Consider the following 12,773-nt stretch of genomic DNA (forward strand, 5'->3'; position numbering starts at 1 on the left):
CATTCACAATCCATCAGAGGCAGAGTGGAAGGGGTGCAGCATTTGGAAACAGGGTTTGGTGAAATCCTTCTGGACACAGTTGAATCGGTGGCGCTCAAGGTATCTTCTAAGATTGGCAAAGCCTCAGATCTCAAATTTTTTGCTCCTTACAGCACATTGCCCGCGAAGTATGCACGCTGTGAGAGAGGATATTGAGTTTTCGCTGTGTTCCAGTCAAATGTGCAAGACTTACTTACGCTTGATGCTTTTTTTTTTTGTACTGCGATTTCAGGGAAATGTGGTTTTAAAGGAAAATTTTACTATGTAACGACCGTCATAACTGTGAACTTTTTATAAAATTCTTCGCCGAATGCATCGTCGTCTTTGAGTGTCATGATTGCTAGTACTTCCGCCTGCTCCCAGGCTGACTACCGAAATGAATTGATTTTTCTCTATTTTATTTTATTTTATTTTTATACCACGCTTTAAGCGTGCTTAACTTACCGAATGCCAATCAGTATCGCAAAAAGTCAGAACCTGAAAAAGGGGGCGAAAATAAATCTAGTTGAATAAACTTTAAGTCAGAAAGTCCTTGAAGGTAAAATTCAAATTTTAATGGTCAAAACAATACTTTATACGGAACAGTGAAAAGCTCTGAAGGCAGACAAATTTGTGCGGAAAGAGAGAAATATGTGCATAGAGTTCAATTAAAATTGATGGACAGGCGGATATAGGCTACAGACTACAACAAAAAATCTTGACGATAAAAGTTCATACGTATACTTCTGCTCAAATATGAACGAGACGTTATCAATAAAACGGTCCGCGGATGACATATGGCAAAAATAAATGTTTTGTTTTTTGGTAGGACTGTTATAAGCTTACATGGCAAATTTCAGCGTGATATGTCACATAGTTTGTTTTCTGTGCTACTGTAAACAAGTCAAGCTCGAGTGTGTTCTTCGAATTTAACGATGGAAATTCAAGTTGAACAAATTTTTGTGTGGAATGTAAAAATAAATGTACTCCTTCTATTTTGTAACGACTAAAAATTTATTAAGGCACATCTTAAAACATACAAAGGAATTGAATCACACAAATTAAGCAATCTAAGAGCGAAACGAAGAAACTTATTTTGAATTCGTTAAAATTGATTAACATAGCAAAAGTGATGCGGTCCAATAGTAACAATAGCGTTTATGGATCAGTAAAGTCTTAAAAAATTATATTTGAAAACGTTTCCTAAACTTAAAGTGAAGGCGAGATTTATCACAACAATCCGTGACGATACTGAGATGTGGGAAAGACTCAAAGGATTCATTAAAGGCATATTGTGATAAAGCAAAAGAAATTTTGCTGTTTGTATTCTCCGAAAATATCCTCATAAAAATATCTGCCGTTCGGAGTCGGCTTGAAACTGTAGGCCCCTCCATTTGTGGAACAACATCAAGACGCACACCACAAATAGGAGGAGGAGCTCGGCCAAACACCCAAAAAGGGTGTACGCACCAATTCTATATATATATATTATATAGATAATTATGGTTGAGAAACATTTTTAATCTCTGCAGTACTCTGAAAAAAAAACCCCATTCGATTTGCTTACAAAAACCTATGCAGAAAAGTATTTTTATTGGGATGGAAAGCATTAACACTTATAGCAAAGATAATTGATGTACAACTTTGAGTTCCGAGAGAGCGCTATCAAAATATCCATTTCTTTTGACATTTTCCAATAATTCCACTCCAACGAAAAATGCAGGTCTGTCAATTTTAGTGGATTAAAATAAATAAAAAACGCGTACCGTATAAATTATTATTCATTTAGATTATATACATAAGTATTTGGTATTGTTCCTTCCTAATATTACCAATACAACAACAAAATTTCCAAATCGTCTTTTAAGTAAATTTTCCGACATGAAAATATGAAGCCCATATGTAACTATTTTTGCATTATGTACAACTTTGAGTTCCGAGAGAGCGCTATCAAAATATCCATTTCTTTTGACATTTTCCAATAATTCCACTCCAACGAAAAATGCAGGTCTGTCAATTTTAGTGGATTAAAATAAATAAAAAACGCGTACCGTATAAATTATTATTCATTTAGATTATATACATAAGTATTTGGTATTGTTCCTTCCTAATATTACCAATACAACAACAAAATTTCCAAATCGTCTTTTAAGTAAATTTTCCGACATGAAAATATGAAGCCCATATGTAACTATTTTTGCATGCTCGGCTGTTCATCGCACCCTGACTCAGTTTTTTTGTCTGCCCAATGAGATCACGGGGCACTCTCATCATAACAATTAGAGAGTTCCATATATATACATATAAACGTCAGTTGTAGATATTAAGGATAGAGCAAGAATGATAGAGCAAGCTATTATAAAGGTTGTAGTGGACAAAAAACGTTACTGTGCCTTTTCGAAATTGATATGTGTGAGGGCGCAAAGAACAGTGCCAAATTAGGGACGTTTTTTTTAGGAATAATAATATAAAGGAAGGAAAGAGGGGTTTATATTCCCCCCTTACATAATATAAAGCAAAAAGTTGTTTGTAAGCAAGAAAATGGTTTTTTAAGTTTGCTCAACTGCACATTCCATCAAACTCACTGGAGTCAAGTTGGTAGCTCAACGATATGGACAATTCTCTAGCAGTGGTTAAAATCGACTGATGAACTATTGAGGATGACGTCGATATGACGATAAATACTTATAGACATAGGAGATGTAACACTGAAAGCGGTACAAAGAATGTGAAGTAAAAACGTTTTTATTACTTACCCAGAGTTGCATTCTCACAATTCACATAAAAATCTAATTACAATTCAATCAATTATCGCATTAAAAAGGCGCCAAATGGTTGTAAATATACTACATACGAGTATATGTTTATTCAGATTTATCGTTCGATTCATTTATTATACGCTATTTATTTACATTTAATTCTTATATTCTTTTTTATCTTCAGCAGCATAAAACGGATATGATTACAAAACAAGCATCGTAGTTTCACATATAACATATGTATGTATGTATATAAATACTGTTACTATTATGCTTTTCCATATAAAGACATTTACTTTTAAAAACATTTGTTTATTATTTTTACAATTTATGGCAAAGCACCTGCAAAGTACAAAGAAATTTATTCGCCCTTAAGGGACAGCTACTCATATGAACAGGTAGTTATTAGGTTAGTCTCACTGAGTGCCGTAGTCTCAGAGCTCGTTGAAAGTAGCAGAAATTTTAAAGCGATCAAGTATAAATACATACATATAAACACAAAAAAACACAGTAAACACAGTAAACAATCAATTTGTGTGTCGAAAATCTTTAGATGTGAGGTACATTTCTTCAGGTTAAAACAGTTCGTAAATACGATTTTCTACTTGGGCTGCTGACAAACCGGCAATTGCAACTTCGGCACAGCTGAGATGTCAGGCGTCAGATGAACATTCACCTGCTCTTCACAGCAACGGTCGCATTAGCACTATGGCCCACCGGAGGAGTAGGTAATGCATTTGGTAACTTCAGTGGAATTTTGGCTAAGCTGGACTTGCTTTTAGTCAACACTTGATCTTTTTCGTGCGCCAACTTCATTTGGCCGGCGTTTGAGCTGGTAATTAAGTAAGTGGTTGCGATTGTTGTTTCAGCGGCTGGTGTGGCTAACCTCTCGCCAGTTTCTTTGGCTGCTTCATTGTTGAATGGTCGAAAAGCAGGTGGTGCGTCAAGGTGGGGCAACTGTTGGATGCGTATCAACTGATCTTGATTAAATACGGATGTGTAAGGTTTATCGATAGGTGGTGTCAATTCAAGGAGTGGATACTGTAATGAAAAGGTATGACATGAGAAAATGAGAGGATGCTTGCAAGTACTACACTATAAAAACATATAAATGAGCGACAAAAGAAGCGAGTGTTGAGAAAATCGTGTATGTGTTGTGATTTATGTATAGTTTTAATATGATATACTGGAATTTGTGAAGTATGTATATACTCTTTTCGACATTTCATGTTTTGTTTGCGTAGCGATTTTTATTTAAATTTCTTAAAATTATCACAAATTAGTTTTAGTGTGTAAACATTTAAAGCGTAAAATTATACATACGAGTGTTTAATAACTATTTTATATTAGCAATACGCATACATATATACATTCGCCAAAGCTTTTCTGTGTCCCTTTGTTCCACAATACAATACAGAGTAACTCTATTCATAATAATAAATTCTTACATAGCGTTGTGGCACGTATTTAACTTTCTCGTATGCTTTGTACTTTTTCGTTTTTTCATTGTATTTGCCATGTAATTTGTTGTCGATGCCAAAGTAATTGTTGCCACCGTTGTTAAGATTAACCTGATTGTTGTTGCTTGATGGCGCCACCACAGCAGTGTACCTAATTCCGACGTTTGGTATGTATTTTGCTGCCAAGCTGCCCCCTCCCGAATTTGTATTGCCTTGTTGTAAGAATACATTCACATCGGAAGGTAGCAAAAGGTTGCCATGGTAGCGCAATGGCCTTTGCCCTAAGTTGGCAAAGTTATTGCCAGTTGTTCGTGGGCGAGAAGGTGGCGGTAAAATGTAGCTGAAAACAGAATGTGGTAAATTAAATTAACGAATGCTTTAACGGTTCAAAGATTTATAAAAATGCAGTTGAAAAAAGTAAATTTTTGGGAATATATGGATACTTCACTGGAATATTTGAATTCGTTGATTTGTCAAATAGACTATATAAAAAATTTAAGAGCCATCTATACTTATAGATTTGCAATGGGCACCTCATCCAAGAGCAAAATATCATAAAACACATAAAAGCCCAACGAATACGTTGACTTAGACACGTAGAAAGAATGCCAGACCAGACCAATTAAAAGATGGGTAGATGCATGAACGACCTCAAAGGGATGACCGTACAAAGTTAGTCGCGCTTAGTAGCGGATCGAGAAATCTAGAAGGAACAGTTACGGACTGTCGTGCTATCGGCGAAGAGAATAATTTTGCTGAATAATCAAGATACGATGGCAAACAAAAGGTCTTGAAGGCTTTATTTATTATTAGCTAAACGCTTCGGAGCAAATAGCCTTTTAAAGCAGTGCAAAGAGTATGACATGGACTTAACTCAACGTTACCTTGTTTGCATGCCGTGGCATCATAACATCTATCGCAACAAAATCGCTGAAGAGCTAACCTGGAACAGCTCGCCTGTAGATATATCATCAGCAAAAGGCGCTCTTCTGCCTCTAAGATTCCCCGAGGACCAGATTTCCTTACACTTTTTTTCAAAAGACGAGATAGCAGCCATATTCACTTCCTTATTAATTTTTTTGGGTTAGGAATAGCTTCCGATATGTAGAACTTATTATCGCCCTAAATTGGTTGCCAAATGATATCTAGTTGTATTGCAATGAAGTACATCTTCATCTTTTTGGCTAAGTATGAAAGGTATATTGGTCCCTCACACGAAAAATAAACAAGCGCCTTAGTAGTCCCTTTAGAGCATAGATGTTTTCTAGCTGAATGAGAACTATCGATAACTATGCTTTCACAACTGGAAATGGCAAACTGTGATGCCATTTCTGTTCAGTAAGATTTGGCAGGCCGTCAAGAATCGTTTAACGTCAGAACAACGCTTCCAAATTGTGGAAAACTTAAAAATCTGCTCGCGAAATTCATAGAGCTAAGTGTTGACGAAGATGCCAAAATGTCGATTGGTCGCCGTTCTAAACTTGTTGGCCTTTGTTCTGCGACCATGTGGAAAGTTTTACGTTAGTCTCTTGACTGACGTACCTATAAAATACAGCGCATGCAAGAATTGAAGCCAAATGACCATCGTTTGCGTCGCATTTTTATTGATTGAGCTCATTTATGTTTATTATGCAGATTTATTGGAAGAAGTAGTTAAAAATTGGATTGATCGAGTGGAGCATGTAACTCGTAGCGGGCCTTTGTAGGATATCATTTAAAAAAATAAATGCTATGAAATTATCTACCAGATTATAGTAAACACAATTTGTTCCAACAATATTTCTGGTTTGTATTATCATTTAAAGCTCATAAGCTCTTTAAAAAAGAACCCGTAATAAAGCAAATTTTGAGAAATGTTGACTGACTTCTTTTAACTGAAGTTGAGGACTTTATTCCGGAAAGAATTTCGCCACATTTCGTACTAGTCGCGTGATTTCTTAACGATTGTATGTAGCCAAGAACAATAGAATACAAGATGGCGTCTCCGTATGTGCCCTGACATCAGAATTTATGTACCAAAATGCTCATAAAGAGGAGAGAAATTGTTCGTCTCTCCGTCCGTAAGTGCGCAGAATAACTCGAGCAAAAATTAATATATACCAAGGTAAGTTGCAAATAAATTATATCTTTCCACAATTAAATGTTTTATTCTAATATATTATATTTATTCGATGTCATTTATGACTTACGTATATGGATTCGGATTCGGTATGTCATTGCTTTGATCCTCCCAAACGGCTGCAGGTTCACGGTAAGGTTGCAATGGGCGTACTGTGGTGCGGGGCGTTGGTGGCACAATGGGGCCCTTATTCGTATTGAAGTCGACACGTATCGCCGAGCAGAGAGAGATAAGGCACGTAACTAGCGCGTAAGTAGGTTGTGAAAGCTAAAAAGTAGATTATTTTAGTTAAAACACGGGCAGCATTAAATAGTTAAGTAATCATAAATACACACAACTGCACATACATATAAAAAGAAAATTTCGATTAAGTTGGGAAACTAAAGATTTTAAAAACTGTCGCTCTACGGCGTCAACCTCCTTTTGTGGTGAGCCATTAAAACCCATATTTTCGAATAATCCAGAAAATATTCAGGCCTTTGACACAATTTCGTTCGTTCTAGTATTGTTGAAATAGGGACGAAACGAGTCATTCAAACAATGGTGAGGATTATTTTGATATTTATAATAAATAAATAATAGGCTGAGCTAACAATTTAAACTAATTTAAATGCCGAAGCAGCCGATTAAATGAAATTGTACTCCACTATTAATCTAAGAGTTTAGTGTTTTAATTGAACACAAATAACTGAGGAGTATTGAATGGTGCCTTTAATCATTATGCCGATGATGCTAAAATTTCGATATAAAATAAATTGTATGCCGCCAGGAAGACGCTAAAATTAACAAATTTAAAACTAAGAATATACATGCATATATAGTAGAGAACTATAAGAACATACATTTTGGAATAAGATTAAATAAAACGCGCATTCCAAAAAAAAACAAAACAAATTTTGATCTGAATTTACAAAAATGATAATTTTTAATAATAGGACTATGAATAAGTTCGTGCGGTTTTTTCGAAATTTGAAACTTTATTGACGTAAAATGGTTACAAATTTAATATTCAAAGTATTGTCCATCGCTTACTACTACTTTTTCCCATCTTTCTGGCAATTCACGGATTCCCTTTGTGAAAAATTCGGTCGGTTTTGCCGCAATCCACGAATCGATCCATTTTTTGACTTCATCGTAATTACGGAAGTGCTGGTCAGCCAGGTCATGTTGCATCGATCGGAAGAGATAGTAATCGGATGGCGCAAGGTCTGGACTATACGGCGGGTGGGGTAGGACATCCCATTTGAGCGTTTCTAAGTATGTTTTGACCACTTGTGCAACATGTGGCCGAGCATTGTCATGTTGCAAAATAACTTTGTCGTGTCTATCGGCGTATTGCGGCCGTTTTTCTCGCAGTGCTCGGCTCAAACGCATCAATTGTCGTCGGTAGACATCCCCCGTAATCGTTTCATTCGGTTTCAGTAGCTCATAATACACAACACCCAGCTGGTCCCACCAGATACACAGCATAACCTTCAGGCCATGAATATTCTGCGCCGACGTCGATGTTGAAGCATGGCCAGGGTATCCATACGTTGCCCGACGTTTTGGATTGTCGTAATGGACCCACTTTTCATCGCCAGTCACAATTCGATGCAAAAAACCCTTTCTTTTGTGCCGTTGAAGCAGTTGTTCGCATGCCATAAAACGGCGTTCAACGTCTCTTGGCTTCAATTCATACGGCACCCAATGGCCTACCTTTCGGATCATTCCCATGGCTTTTAAACGTTTGGAAATGGTTGATTGATCAACTCCCAAAGTTTTTGCAACCTCTTCTTGCGTTTGAGCCGGATCTTGATCGAGCAATTCCTCCAATTCGGTATCCATGAACTTCGGCGGCGCACCCTCGCGTTCTTCGTCTTCCAAGCCAAAATCACCACTTTTAAAGCGTGCAAACCACTTCTGGCACGTTCGCTCAGCTAGAGCATGCTCACCATAAACTTCCACCAAGATACGATGACTTTCGGCTGCTTTTTTCTTCATATTAAAATAATGAAGAAGAATTCCCCGCAAAAACACATTATTTGGCACGAAATTCGACATTTTCAAGTGTGGTAAAAATATTGTTGTTTACGCTTCAAATAAAAAACTTATACTGACGTTTGTGCCTTACGACAGTAGCTCTCCAATGAATGTTTGGAAATGTGGATCGATGGAATAATAATCAAGTTACGCCATCTGTTGTAAAACCGCACGAACTTATTCATAGTCCAAAAATATATGTATGCAAAAATATGTGTTTATTCTTTTATATTACATAATAAATAAAAACTGTCTATTTTTGTTCACTTTCTGCAATAACTAGTTTTTTTTTTTCAAATGCATAAAATAATTTTTTTCACTAAGATATATAAATGAGGCGGGTCGCTGGAAAGGAAAAACTTATGGTCACGCTACTATAACAACCTCTAAAGTGGTGGAGCAAAGTAGGAATAGCCTCACCAACTTGAGTGAAAACCATAGAGTAACCTTAATTTGGGTCCCGGGACACCGGAACATAGAAGGTAACGAAAAAGCTGATGAACTGGCAAGAGGGGGATCTGCCATGAATAGCGCTCTTGCAGTACCAGTATTCACTCCACTAGGTGCGGTCAAGAATGCAATCTCCCTAAAATACCTTCGAATTGCGGATTGTAGATGGAGAGACCAGAGGAAATGCAAAATCAGCAGAACGTTATGGCCCACCTACAACCTCAAGCAATCGTTGACATTAATAAACATGAAACGACGGGACACCTGTAGACTTACGGCAGTCATAACTGGCTTCTGGTCTGTCGGAGAACAAGCCGCCAAAATGGGCATCCCTCACAACACATACTGTCATAGTTGTAAACAATCGGAGGAGAAAGAAACAATCTTCCATTTCCTCTGTGAATGCCCTGCCCTATGGAAGGACAGAATGTTAACCCTGGGCAAACCGCCGTTCGGGAGTCTCGAGCAACTGTCTGGCTTAGACGTCAACAACCTAATAAGGTTCCTAAACCGCACAGACTGGATATAGTCCTGCTGCAAATAACTGTTAAACAATTTGGTAACGAGGATGTGGCAACAAAATGGTGCGGAAGCGCTAGTTGGATTCTGGATGAATCACCCCTCTCACCAACCAAGATGTATATACAGTAGGGCGGGTCGATTTAAAAATCGCTCATTGCTCTGTGAAAATCATATTATAGGGATCAAAATAAGAAACTTTGCCGAAGGAACTATACCTCTAAAACGAATTCTGATGTCCCCCAATTTGGGTCGAACTTTTAGTGTCTTTTGTGGGGAGGCAAAAAAATCGCCCATTCCTCTGTGAAAATCGTATTCTAGGGATCAAAATAAGAAACTTTGCCGAAGGAACTATACGCAGAAACGCAGAAAAGCTGGTTCAAAGCATGAAGAAGATGCCAGGCTATACTCGCCAACGATGAAGACTACACAACTTATTGAGTAATTGCGACTCGTAGTTTTGTACATACTTTCATGTAAAAAAATTTAAAATTTATATCTTTTATGCCTCATGAATAATTATTCATGATTAATCGCGGTTGCTTTTTTTCTGACACAGATTGTATATTCAAACTTAAATGTTTATAGGATCCGCTATAAGCGCTATATAAGGATTAATAATGGGGAAGACGCACACGAGTTCATATTAGTATCTACATATGAAATAATTGCAAGTAATGTTTGTTGTATTGATAAAGTTTTAAAAAATGATTGATTTATCAACATAGAATATAAAACAACAACATATAATATATGATCCAAGGGCATGTACAGGTAGTCATTGTGTTTTCGACCTATCAAATTTATTTCTCCAAAAGAAAACCGCGAAAGTGTCTTAGAGAGTAATCAAATAGCACAACAAATTCATGAAAGCCCAAAACGCTCAAATTTTGAGTGTCTTATTAAATGAATTACACTACTAATATAGTTGATGTAAAGATTGAAATCTGAGATTAATACCTTTGAGTTTTCAAAAGCGCCAAATTCTAATAGTTATACTCATAAATGCTTTGAGTGCTTATTGTACATTGCTTATCGAGTTCCCTTTAAGAGCTGACAAGTGCGAAAGAAAACAAATTTGATTTTTTGGAAATCAGAACCCACTGAAACCTTTAGAATCATAAACCTAAGAGAAGGGAGTATTTGTCTTATACACAGCTTCATGCCAGTATTCACCAAAAACTTTACGGTATAAGTTTTGTCGAAATACGCACTACACAATATATATCGGGTGTTTTTTTAAGACCTTAAGGACTTAAAATGATAATACGAAACAGAAATACTTTTGGAATGAATTTTTTTTATTATAATCTGGTAGATATATTAATTTCATGGCATTTATTTTTTGATATGATATTCAGCAAATGTTCGTCCCAGTCCAATTTTTCACTATTTTTTCCAACAAACCTGAATAATAAACCTTAATAAGCGAAAGACGAAAGCCACAAAAATTTCAAAATAAATTTTCACAATTTGGAAGCATTGTTCTGACGTTAAATGATTTATGATGACTTGCCAAATCTTACTGAATAGAAATGTCAACACAGTATGCAATTCTCAGCTGTTAAACCATAGTTATTAATATCGATAGTTTTCATGCAACTAAAAAAACGCTCAATACATATTAAATAATTGTTAGGTGTTAAGCCGACTCTCCGCCAATTTGTGAGAATCTACAGCTTTATGCCGCCTCTGAACGGCACACGGTTTCTATGAGAAGCTTTTCACAGCAGAAATGCACTTGGAGTTTCCTCATTGCATGCCGACATTCGAAATTTTTTTTCTATAATTGAATGCTTCATATCCCCGTTAGGTATCGAACCAGAACTCACCAATGAATAGCCACCCACAAGTCGGCTCGGCTATGACGGTCGCCATAGTAGCTACAGATGCTTCATAATTTCCCATGGCTTTAAAGTAAATCTGCTTACAAGAATAAAAACAATAATACAATAGCAAGATCGGCCTTCCTATCTTTATATCGCAGAACACTTTCTATGTAATAAAACTTAATTTGAACTGGCTGCTCCTTTTTAGAATTAAACAAACTCGTAGACAATGATAGTTACTGCTTGTATCAGCAGATGGACGGACGAATTCTTAAACTATGCATATAAAGGATGGACGTGGTTTTTATCCGATCTCAATAATATTCACATCAGAAACAAAACTAGTGGGGAGCAATTTGTGTACCAAGATTAGGCAAGTTTTATTGAATCGTCAACGAGATACGCGCATTTACCCATAAATATATAACTTTTCGCTGCAGTTATTGTTCACAAGGACAGATGACAAAATCACCTCTTTCCATCATTCTGAACATTTTAATATAATATATAAACATACATATATCTTTATCTATCTCGATTCCTGCATGCTGTTACATGCCACCGTTATGTGAACAACATTATAATACCCTTGGATATAAAAATATTAAGTCTCAATCAAAAGATAAGAAAATTCAAATTTATTCATTGCAGCGCACGACATTCATTCCATTAATACATATGTACTTATACATAAAGGGTCTTTCAAAAGTGGTGCCTACATGTCAGTAGTGAATAATTCCTAGACGATGCTTTTTTTTATTTTTGTCATCTTTGTCAAGTAGACAGAAATACAATTTTATATGATAGAACAGCGCTTTTAAATTATTAAAATTTTTTATGAAAATGGTCGATCTTTAAGAAGAACATATCGCACAATCCATGATTTTCTTGGTGAAAATAATTGTCCAAATTAGTCGACAATTCAAAGGTTGGTGAAACAATTTTAAGAAACTGGTTCTGTCAAGGTTAGAAGAAAGACTGGCAGATCAAAAACTAGAAATTCGGTGGGTGAAAAATGCCGCCGTCGATATCTCGACGTCCCCAACAAGTAGGCATTCATGAATAGACTGTTTGGCAGATTTTACCTGTAACGTGCTCTTGGTAGACATTTAAATGGTGTCATTTTCCTCATAAAATTGTTAAGAGAATATTTTGCATAAAAATAGTGAAACCTAAAACAACATCTAGGCGCGTCTTTTGAAAGACCCTTTACTTCCACTTGTAGAATGAGTACGTGCCACCAATGTGTGGATTGTAAATGACCGCGAATCATTGCACAATGCATTTATCGAATTGACACTTTTTCTATTCACCTGCTGTTCAACTTAATTAATATTTACTATAAAGTGAAGCATAGTGAAAAAATGTGAAGAAAAACAGAAAATATGTCAGTAATGTGTGCTTATTGAGATGAAATGTTTGCCAATTAAAAATTCCTTTTAAGTTAATTGTTAGAAAAAACGTTGAATTTTTTCAAAGTTGGAATGTGTTAAGGTTGCATGGCAAGAAATGTGATTGTAGTGTAGCAAGTGATTCTATGTTCATGAATTGAAGAAGAAGAGCAGATGTGAGATGGCTTGAGCTAAAGGACATAAGC

At 36.2% G+C, this 12,773-nt stretch overlaps 1 protein-coding gene across 6 annotated transcripts in view; it reads right to left on the bottom strand.

Moving 5' to 3' along the window:
• Positions 1-2,886: 2,886 nt before the first annotated feature.
• LOC129242335 (uncharacterized) overlaps positions 2,887-12,773 on the bottom strand; it is a 60,441-nt gene continuing 50,554 nt past the window's right edge. For all 6 annotated transcript variants that reach the window (XM_054878921.1, XM_054878917.1, XM_054878918.1 and 3 more), the window contains exons 3-5: positions 6,427-6,623; positions 4,226-4,577; positions 2,887-3,818 (exon numbers count right to left, since the gene is read on the bottom strand). In XM_054878921.1, the coding sequence (XP_054734896.1) occupies positions 3,450-3,818; positions 4,226-4,577; positions 6,427-6,623 (918 nt within the window). In that variant the 3' untranslated portion in view covers positions 2,887-3,449. The remainder of the gene's footprint in view (positions 3,819-4,225; positions 4,578-6,426; positions 6,624-12,773) is intronic.

Source organism: Anastrepha obliqua, chromosome 3, assembly GCF_027943255.1.
Source record: "Anastrepha obliqua isolate idAnaObli1 chromosome 3, idAnaObli1_1.0, whole genome shotgun sequence".
Classification (NCBI taxonomy): domain Eukaryota; kingdom Metazoa; phylum Arthropoda; class Insecta; order Diptera; family Tephritidae; genus Anastrepha; species Anastrepha obliqua.